At 48.7% G+C, this 16,731-nt stretch overlaps 5 protein-coding genes across 5 annotated transcripts; 2 read left to right on the top strand and 3 right to left on the bottom strand.

Annotated features, from left to right (window-relative positions):
* Positions 1–85: 85 nt before the first annotated feature.
* N7473_009770 (carbohydrate binding domain-containing protein) lies at positions 86–647 on the bottom strand (the record flags this gene model as incomplete). Its single annotated transcript, XM_057155709.1, has 2 exons — positions 86–449; positions 511–647. The coding sequence occupies 2 exons, from the start codon at positions 645–647 to the stop codon at positions 86–88; spliced, it is 501 nt and encodes a 166-aa protein (XP_057004364.1).
* A 1,893-nt stretch (positions 648–2,540) lies between these two features.
* N7473_009769 (CRAL-TRIO domain-containing protein) lies at positions 2,541–4,237 on the top strand (the record flags this gene model as incomplete). The annotated part of the gene is made up of 4 exons (XM_057155708.1): positions 2,541–3,305; positions 3,371–3,412; positions 3,496–3,595; positions 3,690–4,237. The coding sequence occupies 4 exons, from the start codon at positions 2,541–2,543 to the stop codon at positions 4,235–4,237; spliced, it is 1,455 nt and encodes a 484-aa protein (XP_057004363.1).
* Positions 4,238–4,637: 400 nt separating this feature from the next.
* Positions 4,638–6,168, bottom strand: N7473_009768 (Demethyl-4-deoxygadusol synthase; the record flags this gene model as incomplete). Its single annotated transcript, XM_057155707.1, has 7 exons — positions 4,638–5,032; positions 5,090–5,180; positions 5,234–5,427; positions 5,487–5,680; positions 5,743–5,771; positions 5,821–5,909; positions 5,979–6,168. The coding sequence occupies 7 exons, from the start codon at positions 6,166–6,168 to the stop codon at positions 4,638–4,640; spliced, it is 1,182 nt and encodes a 393-aa protein (XP_057004362.1).
* A 1,306-nt stretch (positions 6,169–7,474) lies between these two features.
* On the top strand, positions 7,475–8,059 carry N7473_009767 (uncharacterized protein; the record flags this gene model as incomplete). Its single annotated transcript, XM_057155706.1, has 3 exons — positions 7,475–7,500; positions 7,547–7,899; positions 7,953–8,059. 3 exons carry the CDS (start codon positions 7,475–7,477, stop codon positions 8,057–8,059), a joined length of 486 nt encoding a protein of 161 aa, XP_057004361.1.
* Positions 8,060–15,679: 7,620 nt separating this feature from the next.
* Positions 15,680–16,569, bottom strand: N7473_009766 (uncharacterized protein). Its single transcript, XM_057155705.1, has 2 exons — positions 16,497–16,569; positions 15,680–16,438 (listed from the first exon to the last, which is right to left on the bottom strand). The coding sequence occupies exons 1-2, from the start codon at positions 16,539–16,541 to the stop codon at positions 15,896–15,898; spliced, it is 588 nt and encodes a 195-aa protein (XP_057004360.1). The 5' UTR covers positions 16,542–16,569; the 3' UTR covers positions 15,680–15,895.
* Between the last annotated feature and the right edge of the window lie 162 nt (positions 16,570–16,731).

Raw genomic sequence — 16,731 nt, 5'->3', positions numbered from 1 at the left:
AAGCCCCTCGTAACGCATGGCCTGTCGTTCCAGTGTATATAATTAATGTTGGTCCAGTACTATCTTCCAACAAGTGACGGATCTCTCAGTTCAACAATGCTCCACAATTGTGGCCCGCACTGAAAATGACATCGTCAATCCAGACATTACCGGTAACCGAAGAATCCTCGGAGTCACAGCTAGCAATGATGTTTAGGGTCTCTTCTGACCTTCGTGGCGAATACGTTCCAGTCACCGACGTCCACTCGCCGAACGTAAACAGTTGCGAGGATGCAATCTGGCCGGTAGTCGCATTACGTCCCATGTATACGTACACAGAACAATACTCAAAACCAGACGGTGATGAAGCTTGGACGCTTGCGCTGAATGTATATTTCGTGCGTGGTTCGAGATGCTGCAAAGACTGGGAGATGGTGTTACCCCGATTTCCTACGGCAGTCTGAATATCACTATTTGCGCATCAGCTAAATTTCTTGAAGAAGAAGAGAAGAAAGAGAAAATGGAACAGACAGGTAGTAATTTCCGTCATATGCGCTCGTGCCATTGCTGACTTTTGCAACATTGACTGTAGATGGGACCCATGGGTATAAAAACCCTGACTCAAATGATGGGTTCACCACGGCATTGGTACAACCAGCAAGCTCCATTTGGGGAGTTGAATTGAGGACTTGGAAGGTAATGCTGGTTGGAGTGACAGATGTTGCAGAGTATTTTTCGCCAGTCGAATTTAATGGGAAACGAGAAGTCTTAAAGATACCAAGATGAGATTACGAATTCTAACAGCTTGACGGGTGTGAGCTGAGACACGGAAGATAGGGGTTGCGGGATCTGTCCACACAGAATGTCTTTTGACCTATAAGCCCCGGCATGGCTTAACCACATTTGCTTGTTTTTCGTGCTTTGGCGCATAAACCAAGGCTTGACGTATTGGTTGCGCGATCCACGGAGAATTGGAGGTAAGGCGTTCCACAATTGGTATAGAAAAAGCGCGGAGCTCAGGCAAACGGAGCTAACTCAATTGCACCCATGTTTCAGAGACCTTCAATTACGAAAAGCAGACCTAGCTTGGTAATCAGAGGAAAACGTGCCTGGAACCTGAGATCTATACTCCTTGGAGTCGGTCCAATTATAGGTTTTGAATCGTCGACATTATTTGTTCAAAGGACAACGAACGACAAGTAAGATTGTGCGGTTGTGATGGTGCCGGTGATGCTAAAAATAGAGCCCGCGGATGCCCTCATTCACCCAGGTTACCATCACGGGCATGCTGAGACTTTGATCACTATAGTAATGTATAGATAATGACTGTCATTCAAATTCTTGGACCTTATTTTTTGCCTTTGTTCCAGCAATAGTGGTAGACCGGGTATTTTTGGCTATGTGGGCTATGGATGTAGACATGAGAGTCACGTGGATGGCGGTGTCGAGAGGGACAATTGGATCTCTCGTCTTCTTCTTGGGTGGTCATCGTGACAAGAATCACGATGAAGTGATCAACCATGCTGGATGGATGAGCATTGATCGGAAATCCTGTCCTGTAAAAGGATCGACCTTGCCCCCCCACGGCGAGGATCATCCTATCCTTTACGCTTATCGCGGAGGCGACCGAGGGCATCTGATTCGGAGTGTTGTTGGGACACGGATCACGATCAAAGATCACGATCATACAATTCAATCGCTGGACCTTGGGAGACTGATACGAAGTGCTTTCTAAGGATCTGTGAAAATAATGTAGCTGTGGATTACTACCTATGATCCTTTTAGTTCGATTGCAACGAGATTCAACTGTGAAGTGAGAGGCTGAAGTCTGCAGGGTAAGGGACAGATAATACCCCATTGGGAAAAAGATCGACTGGCTGTGAGTCTTGACAGTGTCATTTTGCCTGTTCTCCTGATCTCTTGGTTCTTGACTGATCAGCCACTCCCAAATTAATAACCAATTTAACCAATTAACCAAATCCCAGCACCCTGGATATACCAGATAGTGAAACTCGCACCCGTTCTCAATTTTGTGGGGGACCCACCGCATGTGTTTTTCCGTTGGTCGGCCAGCGACCGAGGGCCCGAGGTTTTTCCTAAAAAGGCACCAAGAGTCCACGACAACTGCGAATCACGGCACTTGATGGGTGAAATCCGGGGAACAAGTGGGAACCGAGTGGACACGGCCAGTTGATCATCACCCATGATCCTGTCTGGATCGCCCATGATGAAGCCATCAGGAGGGGCGCATGGGCCCTTTGTTCCCCAACATCTGGGAGATTTGGTGGATTTTGCGTGATCTGGGAGAACCGAGGCAGGGACTTGTGGGCTCGACGAGGGGCACAAAGGGAGGGGTTTCATGTGGATTCGTGATGATCTCGAGGGGCAATGGAGGAGGTTAACGAGACCTATATTATCCAGCCATGCCAACCCAGCAATCCTCATCCTTACTGTCCTCGAATCCTCCCTTAGTGCACTAAGATCGTCTTCTTCAACACCCTCGGTCCCCTATTTCTCGTCTACCTGTTCAGTCACATCGCCATCACTACACCAGCCAAACAATGGCTGCGGACGGACCGAAGCCTGGCTTCTTGGGAAACATCAACCCGGACCAGGAAGCAAAGCTGCAGAAACTATGGTCAGTGCTGCTGAAGGCGGCTGAGTCGCCGTCGGGCGACGAGCAATCCAATGTCTCTGCCGAAGAGCCAACTAGCCCAGCCCAGCCTCAACGCCGACACTCTCTACTCAGTCGTACGCAGAGCAATATCTCCGAGAAAACCACTGCCAGTGGGACGAGGGCTCCATATCAGCAGAAGGTTATGGCGTATCTCAGAGAGATCGGCATCGGCGCACAGGAGACCAAAATGGTCCAGAAGGCCCTCTCGGAGATAGCCCCGCTCGAGCTGCGTAACGGTGTCCTCAACTTGCTGAAGCATGACAATCCTGACGCGATGATGCTCCGATTCCTGCGTGCCCGCAAGTGGGATGTTCCAAAGGCCTTTGCCATGATGATGGAAGCTATCGTCTGGCGGGTTAAGGAAATGCATGTGGATGATGACGTGATGGCCAAGGGCGAGCTGCATGCGCTGCAGCAAGAGCGAAACAACGCCAACGTGGTCGATAAGAAGGCCGGGAAGGACTTTTTGGCCCAGATGCGTATGGGCAAAGCCTACGTTCATGGAACAGACAAGCTCGGTCGACCGATCGTGGTGATCAAGGTTCGCTTGCACAAACCGGGTGCACAAAGTGAAGAGACCCTGGAGAGATACATTGTGCATGTCATCGAGTCTGTTAGACTGCTACTCTCCCCTCCTGTGGAAACGGCCGTAAGATTCAGCTCCTCCCCTGCGACGCCTTGAGTTTCTCGCTGACCCACATTCCGCACTCATAGGCTGTGGTATTTGACATGACAGGGTTCGGGCTCTCTAACATGGTACGCGTGCAAATGAATTTCGAGTGACACAAGTTCATTTCTTTTGAAATTCAAGGAAAACTAACATCGTCTGATCTCTGCAGGAATATCCACCCGTCAAGTTTATCCTCAAGTGCTTTGAAGCCAACTACCCAGAGTCACTGGGTGTTCTGCTCATCCACAATGCCCCTTGGGTGTTTTCAGGTTTGTCCACCCTTTTGCACATAGAACCAATCAGACCGGCCTTTGCGTCCTCTCAGAGGCATGTGCTGACCTTTGTTCGATGGAAAAAATTTAGGAATCTGGAGAATCATCCGAGGCTGGATGGACCCTGATATCGCAGCCAAAGTGAATTTCACAAACAACACAAACGATCTTACCAAATTCATCGCCCGTGATCAACTCGTCGCGGAGCTCGGTGGTACCGAAAAGTGGAAGTACGAGTATGTCGAGCCCGAGGAGCATGAGAACCAGAAGATGGAGGATACCACCACCCGGGACGCACTTATCCGGGAGCGTCAACAAATCGGTGAAGAGTTTTTGGAAGCAACCTCAGATTGGATTGAAGCAGCAAAGTCAAAAGACAAGACTCAGGTACAAGCTGCAGAGAGCCAGCGAACATACTTGGCAGAGCGATTAAGAGTTAATCACTGGAAGCTTGACCCATATACTCGGGCTCGCCTGTGTCTCGACAGAGAACGAGTCATCCAAGACGGCGGAAAGATTGACTTCTATCCCAAGGCAGAGGAGTTTGTGGAAACAAAACCCGTGGAGCTGAGAAAGACCTCGGAGGTGGAGCATCTAGAGAGTGTGAATGGTAGCACGGCCCAGGCGACGGTTGCGTAGAGTCTGGTCATATACCCAATCGATTGCTATGTCATGTGCTAGATAGTCTGGATTTTTTTGTTCAAATTCTTCTGAATATTCCGTTATCGCCACTTATCTATGTCTTCATAGGAGGGATCGAAGTTCAGATTTTTAGTCAGCATATATGAAGAGGTCAGACCTTAAGAGGCTTATTATTCCGCATATCTGGTCGGGCAGAAAGCGTTCGGTCATTTCTTAGGAGTGACGACTCCCATTCTTGTCACATCCCAACATTAGCGTGAGAGTGAAGCTAATATCACACGGAAAACTAATAATCATTTAGTTTTTGGGACTCAAGCGTCATGAGAAAAAATAAAATCATTGTATAGTCATAAAGCATAATTCACCATTTAACATCAACACCTCGACCAAATTATGGTCATCCCTGTCCCTGAAGTGCAGGGAGACCAGTGGAGTGACTTTTAGATGCAAGCCCCTCGAGTCCATTCATCGCACCATTTCTGAACACCCTTTCCTTTGAACCCGAAGCACCGTCCGATGACTTCTGACCGTTAATCGAGTGTTCAGCATTGACAGTGTACCCAGTGTCACTCGCATCAACATAAGTCTCAATACCAGCACCATTCCGCGGATACTCTTTCATCAACATCTTATGGCGATGCAAAGCAGCAGCCATTTCTTCATCAGTTATATCATTCAAAAACTTGCAACTTCCGAGAGGACTCGGCACTGCAGCGCGAAGTAATCCGTCTCGAGTTTTCAAGATGGCTGCTGTGGCCTTTGTGAGAATTTCTTCATTGAACAACTCATGATCTATAGACAGACGGGCTCGAGAGAACAACCTGAGAAGCCGTCGGTGCTGTTAATCACTCAGCAGGCCACGGGTATTGGCCAAGGTGGCAGAGTAGGCCATGTCAATAGAGATGGCGTGCCCATGCCGAAGAGGGGTTGCTGGCGTGAGCTGTAACAGTGTGAGAATGAAGTCGCTGTTGAAGTTTGAAACACTGTACTCACCTCGTGAAGAGGAGACCAGGTGTGTCCGTACGCAATGACTCGGTCAAGACCAATCTCATGCAGGTTAGGCGTCTCCAATTTGAGCATCTCAAAGATCCCACTGCGGTTGACCTCATCTGCAGCTTGCTTGATTTTATTATTCTGGCCATGGGAGCGACCGAACTTTGTCGAAATCAATCGCTCACAGAACTCGTCTAAAAGGTTAAATGTCGGCAAGTGAGCACAGCTTGAGATCTTGATCAGCTCAGCGAACCCATTCCGAACTTGAGCTTCGGGCAAGGTTCGAAGAAATGGGTATGCATAGGTGCGTGGTAGGCACCGAGTCGATTCTTGTAGTTGCCGTAGTTGACAGCGACTTTGATACTGACGCTGGCGTCGATGAGCCCGATTACAGTCGTTGGGATACGAATGTAGTTGGTGTTGCGCCGATAGGCCGCACAGGAAAACCTAGCAATTCGTATTAATCAACCTGTTTATGCAGTAAACAAGAACAGAAGCGAGAGGCTTACCCGGCGACGTCGGTAACCAAGCCTCCACCCTAAATAAATGTTAATTTATGTGGGCCTATTGAGAGAAACAGAACATACCACGACCAAAACGGGGTCCTTCCGAATGATTCCAAATTCGGTCATCGAGTCAACAATCTGGGTGAAAGTCTTCAATGATTTGGCCTTCTCTCAAATCATGGTCTGATGGATCTTCAATTCCAGATTGTGGTGCTTGAAGTACTCCTGCATTTGATGACCGTATAGATCAAATATGTTCTTGTCCATGATGGCCAAGCAACGACCCCATCGTTCATAGAGACTGGCCAACTGAAAGTTTTGAAGCTCAAAAACGCCATCCAGGAACGTGAAGTCATATTCAATTTTCTCATAACCCTCAACGTGAAAGCCATTTGTCGTCTCAACGACACTAGCCTTAAGGTCGGACATGATGGATATGGAAGAGAGAAACAAAGTATAGAAATGCTTTGTCAAATGCAGTTAAATTTGGATTACACATACATAGCACGGGGCTGTGTCTCTTATATATGGCGTATTTATGATCAAAATCCTCAAATAGGTCCCGGAATCAAGCGAGGCATGCTGGAAGATCGAAACTGAAAGGATTGATGCATCAAGAGCACGTCACCAAATAGGTGGTCATTTTCTGCAACTTCAAGGGAAATCGTGATACAAGCTACCCTCGCCTTACTACGCTACGCAAAAGCTGTTCTCGGCAGATTTGAGATCGATCCGTGGCTGTGAAATCAAGGAATAGAAGCCGGAAACGGAAACGGCAGGATCCCATATTAGACGGGCGTGGTAGGCGTTACAACCTGCAGATAGTAGAACGTTAAGATTCCAATCTGATATATAGAGCAAATCTGGTATAGTCAACAATGATAGGGGATAAGATGCGGTGAGTTCGGGATTTTCGTGTTTCATCTATGCAAGATGCAAAATAAAAGTTGGAGTTTGCATCTGATGAGGTCATGCAGGGACCCGTTACCCGATCGTTTACATACATACCAGTCTATTTGGACCACTAACGATCGAGATCGATCTGAGAGCATTGACTTCGGATACAAGGACAGTCGCACAGCAGCTCACAGACCCAGAACTTGATAAAATCTACATTAACATGTCGGAATCAAGTTTCTTCAAGGGGTCGAGCCCTGCACAATCACGATATCATCGATCTGGCCCGATCGAGCGCCCACGTAGAGAATGTCCCGCCCCAATCAACGCATTCCACAGGGGCTAGATAGAGTGTAACTAGTGTTGATGACGAACTTTACCCGGGAATCCCCTGCTCCGGTCATTTAGGTGCATGAAAAATCGTGTTTGAAAGGGCGTAAGCCTTGAGATTGATGCAAGCAGCGTTGAGGTTTCGTAGCCGATCGAATCTACCGAGCGTTATTATGTCGTCGTTACCCATTCTATTTTGAAATCGACGGGAAACGGGCTGGAAACGCAGCGTGACAGTGCCAATCGCTCATGATTTTTACCCACCACGGTTCTGTAAGGGCTTCAAGATAGGCTCAGAGAGCTCGAGGAGATTTTGGAAAATGAACCTTGGGAGGTGGTCTGAGGATCATTCAGAGAGTCTATATAAAGGGATGAGAGATCGAGGGCTTTGCTATCTTCTCAGATATCTCATTTCAATCCTCTCAGCCTCAATTCCCGATTTTCAGTCTTCAAATTCAGTTTCCAATTTCAATCTCCCGCTGCAACGTTGTTGAAGTCTCTGCCCAGAATGTTTTTCAGCACCAAGACTCTTTTGTTTGCGCTTGCCCTACCTTTCTGAAGTCTGGCCTCTCCCATCCAGGAGACCGACGCGCCTCAGCCACTACCGCGAGACCGGTCAAAAAGGGGGCATTCTTGTTTACTTCGGTCCCCAAAGCGGCGTTCAAGAACGATCCGAGACCGTCGATCTTGAGCAACGCAGCTGCGGAAACGTATGGACACAGCCAAAGTGTGATACTAAAAATGCCGCACGTAACGGCAACTGTGACGCTCTTGTGAGTGAGCTTTACAATGACGGCGATGTTGCGATTCCCGGATCACCTCGCCAGATTTGCTACCAAGGCGACTCCGACAAGAACGCATTTTGCTGTGTCTCATGGCGCAATGCAGTTAAAAACCTCCGGAAACGAGACCTGGCCCCCTATGCCAGTGCGAGTAAGTCAATGTTCTGTTTATGACACAAGCCCAGACAGCACTAATAATGACAGTCCTCAATCAATGCACCCAAAATGGCATTTCCGGCAAGACTACGAACATCCCGCTCCGCAGCGTGTGTACCAGTGTCTGCTTGTCAAACCGTGGAACTCATTGCTAAAGAGCTATAAGTCGAGTTTGGAATCAAGAGAAGCACACAATACCTAGGTGAATCATACTTCTCGCGCGATGACACAGACTCGATATGACTCGCGTCTGAATGCGGTCGACTTCTATTTATTGTCTTTTCTTTGTGCGCCGACTTCTAGCTATCTGTCTTCTTCTTTGTGCCTTCACAGTACACCGCAACTTATATACTACGTATCCTGAAACGCAAGTTGTTTATAGGATTGAGACCTCAAATGCCGGATAGCCACTGACTCTCAAAGGACCCTCTTTCGGCATTGGAGATGGAATGGCTATTTGGATACGAATTGCTGCTATGAGGGCCGTTTAACATTTCAACCATTACCCGCGGCATCGTATAGATACGATGAGAATAAAGGAATGAGACTTACGTAGTGCTCGATATAGGTTTCCAAGCGATAGGGTTCGCGCTTCATGATCCTTGCTATGGAAGTAAGACCAAGCTCTGCTATCGCATGGTATAGGACTGGGAACCTTCCAATTGAAATTTCCCCTAGAGCTTTACGTTACCCTAGTTGTCACTTTATAGATGATGCTGTTCATCTCCTGCAGCTATTCACTTGGTTTTTCTCGCTACGGATCGCTTCTTATATGCCGCGAGGAAGAGCAGCCAGAAGCTTTTGTCCAATATTCCAGATCCCGATGCACTGTTTGGTGTATTCAAATTTGCAAACTTCCACTAAGTTATATTCTTGCGCTTCGCTTAGTACTATAAATGAGAGGGGCGTATTATATTATACGCGATGCAAATATAGCAGGTAAGTAAATACAGAGAAATAAGCGGGATATTTGAGGAGGCAAAGTGATCAGTACAATTTACATTTACCTACTTAACCGACATATTCTCAAGACCTGGATAACGAAGAGAAAGGGCAGGGGAGCCGGATAGACGTAATACAGGAGGCAAGTCATATTGAGCTTCTTAAGAGGACAAACACAGAATGATAGGTTGCAATGTTCACTTCTTCGTCCTTCGAGGGATCAGAATAGAGGGTCACCGAGTGGGGTTAGACCTCCTCAATCAATCAATCAATCAACACTCTATTAACCTGTTGCAGCCTAACTAGTGGCGTAATGGCTATGCAGGCGCTCCCTCCGGCGGAAGCAAGAGTGATCCGAACGCCAGACCCGCGCATGAAACAGTAGATACATAGGAAAACGGCGTATTGCCATAGAAATCAGCCCAAAAATCAGTCCAAAACCGTATCAAAACGCCCTCCAGGCCCTCAGTCCCACGATATATCCCTCAAATCGCCCTCGGATTGGCCTGCTGCTTCCTCTGCACCCCCATCCCTGCTATCCCTCTCTGGTATCCACATCCTCCTGCTTCGTTCTCGATTGGTGGCGTTCGTGGTTGTTGGATGTAGTCTTCCTCGACCTCTCGGTTGGCCGTGGGTTTGGCGTTCCTCCTACCCAGCGTCTTCACCCCCTGTGCCGTTACCAGATCATCCTGGTAGATCGTTTTCATTGCCTTCATTCGGCGGCTCTGGCTCGATTTCGACGTGCCGGAACTGCCCCAGTAGGCCTGTTTGAAGCATAAATTCGGCCACGTAGCGGGTGGCCTGCGAGTGCGATATAATCGCGTCGTAATCGGTCGAATCCCAAGATCGGTCATCCGGATCTTGTCAAGGAAGGTCTGCCTCAGATCAGCGTACAACGGGTACTGCATTAAGATGTGTCTCGGGGTTTGAGACCCTTCTCCACAGTAGCAATCATCTGATTCGACCGCCTTGATTTTGTACAGGAAATGCTTTAGTGCAATGCGCGTTGATCGCATTTGAATCAGAATCGAAGTGTAAGGCTTCGACAGGGAATCGAATAGCCGAAGCACCTTCTTGTCTGGAACTTTGACTAACCGCTGGTTCGGTTTGCCAGTTCGCTCTTTTGCTTACTCTTGTGCCTATCTCTCTTTAATGCGCCGCCGCACTCGACGCTTCGCGGTCGTTCCTAGAAGGACTCGACCCGCGGACCCCTCGGGGTGGGGTTGTTCCGCTCCGTTCTCCACTCTCCCCTCCGTTACTGCTAACTTTGCTTCAACGTCAGCAGTTTTATTGCCAGGAACGCCTACGTATACAGGGATCTAACGGATCTCGATAGGAATCTGATCGAACGTAGGCGTTTGCTATAGCGATCGAAGGGTCCGAACGTGGTTGTAAATAGAAGATAGCACGAAGTGGCCCGACGATCGCTTTGGATTTTGCACCGCCTGAATAGCGGCCTAGCAGTCGGAGAAAATAATAAGCCTTGTAGGCCTAGTGTGATTCTGGTGTTGGTTGACGAACTTGGCCACCGCTATTTCAATACCGTTAAGCTCGGCAACGTACACTGTGGATTCGTCGGTGGTTCCTAGGTACTGCTATTCGAAGATACCCTTACGCAGGGCAACGGCCGAGGCACCTACTATACCCTTATACCCACTTCTATCTGTAAAGAACAAGACCGTCAGGGTTCGGTCTAGTACGGCTTGCTAGAACAGAGATTCTATCTTAATCTTGTTATACGAGGCTCGCGCAGCCTCTGCATTCTGGTCGATAACGTATAGGATCCGTGCCTCCTATAGCGCTAGAACGAACGCTTTGCGTGATTCGCACACGCTTCCTTTAGGGTCCAAAATACTATCTCTCTTCTACCTAAGGGCCTCGAGAGGGCTCTATCCACCTTTCTTGAGTTCCTGTGAGGATCGGGGGGCATAGCGAAGGGAGTCTGGCTAGGCCTACGCAGCACCTGTCTGGATTCGGATTGCCGTTTCCTAAATAATTTAGTCTATAAGGAGGTAAATTAGTGTAATAAACAACTCAACGTTGAGGGCTGCCGCACTAGTAGATTTGAAGGCACCGCTGATAAGAATCGCTGCACGCCGTTGAATTTTAGTGAATTCGTTGACTGTGCGTTTTATCTCCCACGCGGGCATAGATTTTGCAGCAGGGCAGTACCACGCAGATATCCCGTAGAGCATCTATAGAACTACCACCGCTTGATAGACCTTCTGTATCGCCGTGAGTAAGGCACCCTACACCGACCATGTTATCGCCCGAAGGGCTTCGAGGCTGCCGTTGGCCTTCGTGAGGAGCTTTTGACGGTAGGTAGTGAAATCGAGGTGTTTATCGAGCCAAATACCTAGATATTTCGCGCCTTCTTTTGGTTGTATTAGTAATTCGTCGTTAATTCTAACGGGCATCTAGTCGCTGCCCTGAGGGTATACGCTGTCGTAGTCGTATATATCGACAGTGTTGTCATTCCCCTGGTTACTTTCTCGGTTGTCGTGTTGATTAGTGATGTTGTCTTGTTAAGGGTTGTTGAAATGAATAAGTTCGAATTTATTAGGTGCGAACTTTGCTGTATGTTGCCTAGCCTATTGATCTGCTTTCTTAAGCACCCGTTCTATCGCCTGGATATTCGTGTAGTATGATTCCGATTCCACTAGGATTGCCACGTTGTCTACCTACCCAATACCGCAGGATTTAGCCTCTCCTATCCTCCTGTCGGTGCTGTATACGGATAGCAGTGGCGAGTTAAATAACAGGAATAGGATAGGCGAGATTGGTAAGCCCTGTGGGATACTAGTGAGTGTAGGGAAGCTGTCTGAGAGATATCCTGGGAGCTTAATGCGGGTACTCATGTGGCTAAGAAGTGAAGCAATCTAAGGCACGAATTGACCTAGCCGGAGACGTTTAATGTTGCTTAATAGCTGTTTATATGAGACGTTATTATAGGCACCCGCTACGTCGAGTAGCAGCATCGATACCTTCTTGCCTCGCCCCTAAACACAGTGTACCCTGTCAAGGATGAGTTCGATCGTATAATCCACTAAGATCCCCTTTCGGCCACTAAGGTGAGTTTTCGGCAGTAAGTCGTGCTCTTCGACCGCCTACGCTATACGCGTAGCGACAATCGATTCTAGGATCTTGCCGAGGGTGTTCAACAGGGTAACTAGCCTGTATAATTTAGGCTAACGGAAATCGCGCGGGCCGCCTTTGCGAAGCGTTACCGTGATAGACGCCTAGAAGTGACGAGGATTGTAGCCCGTTCGCATACACGCGTCGAAGATAGCCGTCAGAATAGCCACGAAGTGGTTATTATCTGCTAGTATCTTCCACACACGGTTCGGGATACTATCCTCACTAGGCGCTTTATTAGGTAGAGCTCGTTTAATCGCATCGATAACCTCTTGCTGAGAGATCGCTGGGAAGGTGAGTTGGTTCGGATATAGGGTTACATTCGGGCTGATATCAGAGAGGTCGGCAGCTGTCGGCAGAGGAAAGAAGACCTACCGAAGGAGATCAACCTTTTGCTAGTTAGTTTCTGCTAGGCCTATCTGCGAGTGTAAGGCGGGGATATTGCTGCTAGTTGACTAATCTCTTATACGGGCCTATTTCGACACTTTCTATAGGCCGCGAGGGCCCTTATCGATTGTGTCTCGCACCTACTAGCGGAATCCTTGTTTTAGCGCCTTTTTAATCACTCCTCACTATCGTGAACTCCTTCTAGTCCTCCTCGCTATAAGTGCGAATATACTACCGAAAGTGCCTACGTGGCGCCTCAATTGCCTCCGTGCATTCAGGTATCTAGCCCTGGCGGGCCCACGATGATAGCTTCGCCCAAGGTGTTAATACCTAGGCTGCCTGCTGCACAATATCCAGGAGATAATTAACGGCGTAGTCAATTTCACGCGGCGTAGGCTCTTCCGGTAATCGCATTACACTAAGGTTAGCGGAAGCGAAGGTAAGGAACTTCTCCACGTCTATAGCTTTCCAGTTTCGTCGTTTGATAGTATCTACGGCCTCTAGCACGTTGATCTCGAGCAGGGTAAGTATCGGAAGGTAATCGGATTCAGCGTGCACGCTATCATCGACCTCGTACGCTATTATCTGTTCTCGCAGCGAGTATAACGCAAGAGCGAGATCTATCGTAGACTGCGAGCCAGCCTGATCGCGTGTAACAGTGCCGGGTGTTAACCAGTTGTCCAGCCCAGCCGTTTCCATCAGATCTAGAAGATCTTCCGCCTTCGCATCACGTAGGGCATCATCACCGCCCCAGACTAGGTGATACAGGGTAAATCCCCTATCACTAGGTAGGAAGCCCCCTTCTGCTCACAGGTAGGCAGTAGCTTCTCCTGTAGCAGACGGAGAGCTGCTCCTTGCTGCTAGTCGTTGTACACATTAACAATTCGAAGCTCCCCTAATCCGGTTTTGACACGAATCTCCTGACAGTCGCGAGAGTGTGCTAAGTAGGTATGTTCTACCCTTTTCGAAACAAACATACATACCCTCGCCCTGTCTCCTATTTCGCTAGCCGCCGGATAGAGCAGGTCATACGTCTGCTTCAACGGGTGGTGAGTATTGTCTTAGAAGGGATTCTCCCATAGCTCCTGTATTGCAATAATATCGGCGCTAACGACCTCTTCCTTACGCAGGAACTATACTATCACTATATCCTTCGATCTATACACGTTGTACTAGTATATTTTGAGGTCCTTTAGTGTATGTTGTTGTCGGTTGTGACGATTCATTAGTGGCGAGATATAGAAGATTTCCTGCTATAGAACCTGCGTCTCCCAGCTAAGCGAATATTGAGAGAGATATCTTCGCTATAAGGCTATTTCCTCTTCAATCTTTCTAGCGAAGGTTGGTATTCTTTATCCCCGTTCTCTTCGTGTCCATCGAGAGATAAGGTAAGGTCTTTGCTAAGCTGTTATTCTAGGTCTCTTATATTAACCTTATCTAGCTCGGAGCTAAGTTCTGATTCGAGCTGTTCCTGATTCGCCTCCTCCGCTAGCTCTGTTATACGTGCTGACTTCCTTATACTATCGGTGTTATTACTAGTCTTTCTTTCAGCAGCCTTCCTTGCCCTAGCCTCGCGTGCCTTCGCGGTGCAGGCCCTAGCCTTTTCCGCCCTCGACTAGGTGCTAGTCGTCTGCGAGCTAGACCCTTCTAGTTAAAAGTTAATCGTATCGACTAGTAGTAAGGCGAAGGTGCTTCCTGCAGAGAATGAAAACGCGCTCGGTTCGGTCGAAAATTGGAATATTAGTTAGTCGAGGACGATCGGTTGCTCCTAAGAGCGGCCCTCTGCCGGTAAGGTTTTATCCGTGCCCGTCTCTATTAGTTACGGCCTGTCTTAGGTCTTTCGTGGTCTCCCTTGCCCTCTGCTAGATAACGCTGTTATCATCGTTTTAGCTCCCTTCTTTAGTGCATACTAACTAGCTTACAGGCTATTTCCCGTTCGACTTATAGTTATAGGGCCGATGGCCCTTACCCCTGTTATTAGGGCGTACAGCCGGCGTAAGACCGCTACTCTCGACGCCGCTAGTAAGCTCTTCGCTCGATAATAAGTCCTTTCGTGTTCCCCACGAGCTAGCGGAGGAAGGATAGAAGGATACTAGCAGCTAGTTAATGCTATACAGTACCGGGACGTAGTAGTATCTTCCACAGTATCTCGACAGCTCCGCAATACGCTTAATCTCCCGCTAGCAGGCCTCACACTCCTTACTCTACGCAGCGTGTATACCCTCGCAGTTAGCACACTTCGGTATACTTCCTTGTGCGTCCTTCGAAGGGCAATCCCGAGACTAATAGCCCTCCGTACAGTATACGCACTTAGCGGTGTTAGCACAGGTGGTTCCTATATATCTGTATTGTTAACAGTTAAAGCACTGCCGCACACGAGCTGATCTATTATAGACTTCAGCCGCTAGGTTATTACAGTCCCAGAGGACCCCCTTATCAATCGCTACGTTAGCCGGCACTAGAGAGGTAAATTCGACGACTAACAAGCCGCTTTTCCTAGCTAGGATCCGAAGCCAGCTAATCTTAGTGATATCTGTTCCCTCGCCTTAATTATACACATTGCTCGCTAACAGGTCCTTGACCACCTTAGCTTAGACGCCTTAGAGATCGTCTGAGGCCTTATTAATACCAAGGGAGCGTACGTTAACGTCGTGTACGATATTTCCCCACGTTAGCATATAGACGAACGCTGTTTTGTAGAGGCCCTTCGCCTACTTTTGTCGGTAAACCCTTATAACCTCGGCCTCTCTCGCATCGCGTATAGTGAAGCGGAGATCACCCGATTTCAGCTAACGCAACGCGAGGATCATCACTAACGCTAGGGCTAGCGTATCTGTCGTTTTGGCTGCCTTCGCTCGGGCCTGGTTGGCACGTTTCGTGAGCTCTGCGCTCGTCAGACAGCGGAAAGCGCTAACCTATGAGCAGTCACCAAGGCAGACTACCACTTCGCGGTCACGTACCACCTCCGCTGGGCGCGTTGGTGAGCTCGATGAGCTGCTAGAGGAGAGGTAGTGCGCAGGCGCTGGCGCCCTAGCAGCTACTTCGGCAAAGGATCTAACAGTCTGCCTTACAGGAGGCTCTACAGCCGCCTTGACGGCCTAGATCTCCTGTTTGAGGTCTTTGCGTAGGGCCTCGAGTTCGTGCTGCCAGTCGGTCAGGGGCGTTGATAGGAGGTCCTTCGTCAGCTCCTCCACCTGTCGGAGGAAATTGACGACCTTAGGGGCTGGCTTAGCATTCTGACTCCTTCCCAGCTCTTTGAGAAGGTCGTGTGCGCCGTGGTTAACGTTCAGTACGCGCTCTCTGTTCGATAGCAGATTTTTCAATGGGCCGCCGGAAGCCCCTGGGGCCGGCCCAACACCCTTTGACGCGCGCAACATCGCAATACTGGTCGAGGATGCTCGAGACCGGTGTCAAATTGTAGCGCAGGAAGTTAGATTGAATTTGCCGTTTACGAGAAGTTGCCAACTGGCGTGGTACCTGAGATATTTCAAAAATTCAATTTGGCGCTGAAGTTGTTGTTTTCTCGGTTAGACCTCCTCGTCCGCCAAAAACTTGTCCACTTTCTTCATTTCAAAGACGCCAGCCTCATTCGTGAATTTTTCTGGGTAGCCGAAGAATAATGGGCAGGCTACATCTGGTTCGGCAAATAAGAGACTACCTTGGAGTTGTTGCGAATCGGTATGGTGCACTCGGAAATCGTACCACGTCTGGTTCTTTGGCGGAAGAGGCCCGCTATGTTCGTCAACTTCGACAGGAAACACGTCCGGGGGACAGTCAAAATAGTGGCTCATGAGAAGAGTCCCATCCTGAGCAGTTCTTGTATCTGCGATGGCAATAATTTCCTGTTCGATGAAATTGTATTTGGCAGGCTGGCGCCACTTGTCCAGCGCCCAGTTCTGGCATTCCTCTTTCGAGGCGTTGATGAAGTCGGACTCGAACGATTCCCCATCTTGTAAACCCGATTTGAAATGTTCTGGCGAATCGGGGCAGACTCTCAATTCAACAAGATAGTAGCAACAAGGAGAGTCCTGTGGCTCTGGACTAAATTCGCGCAAGGCCTTCGCTACGAACTAGTGATTTTAGCGGTCAGCCTCGAACAGACTGTCATCCATCACATTTCCGACTTACAGGCTTCGCGTCTTCAGAGATACAGAAGAACAAAGTGCGCGTCATCGTAGGATCTTGATGCTATCCACGAAATGATGTATGTTCAAGGGCATAGGACAACAGAACTGATTTGCCAACAGTACGAGACTCGTAATTTATACAGATTCCCGGGGGCGGAGGAACAATGACGTCATCCTACCTCTACCAGGTCTACCAGATAGGGGCTCAGAAGGACGAATAAGGAGGCGGGATCCCC

The sequence above is a fragment of the Penicillium subrubescens genome, assembly GCF_028828155.1.
Source record: "Penicillium subrubescens strain IBT 31985 chromosome Unknown utg000007l_segment0_segment0, whole genome shotgun sequence".
Lineage (NCBI taxonomy): Eukaryota > Fungi > Ascomycota > Eurotiomycetes > Eurotiales > Aspergillaceae > Penicillium > Penicillium subrubescens.
This window is presented reverse-complemented; position numbering and strand designations above follow the sequence as displayed.

Excerpts from the sequence above, each read along its gene's own strand:
- N7473_009766 (XM_057155705.1), bottom strand. The coding sequence starts at position 16,541 with ATGACGCGCACTTTGTTCTTCTGTATCTCTGAAGACGCGAAGCCT. Across the intron at positions 16,439-16,496 it reads TCTCTGAAGACGCGAAGCCT|TTCGTAGCGAAGGCCTTGCG; the intron begins GTAAGTCGGAAA and ends TAAAATCACTAG.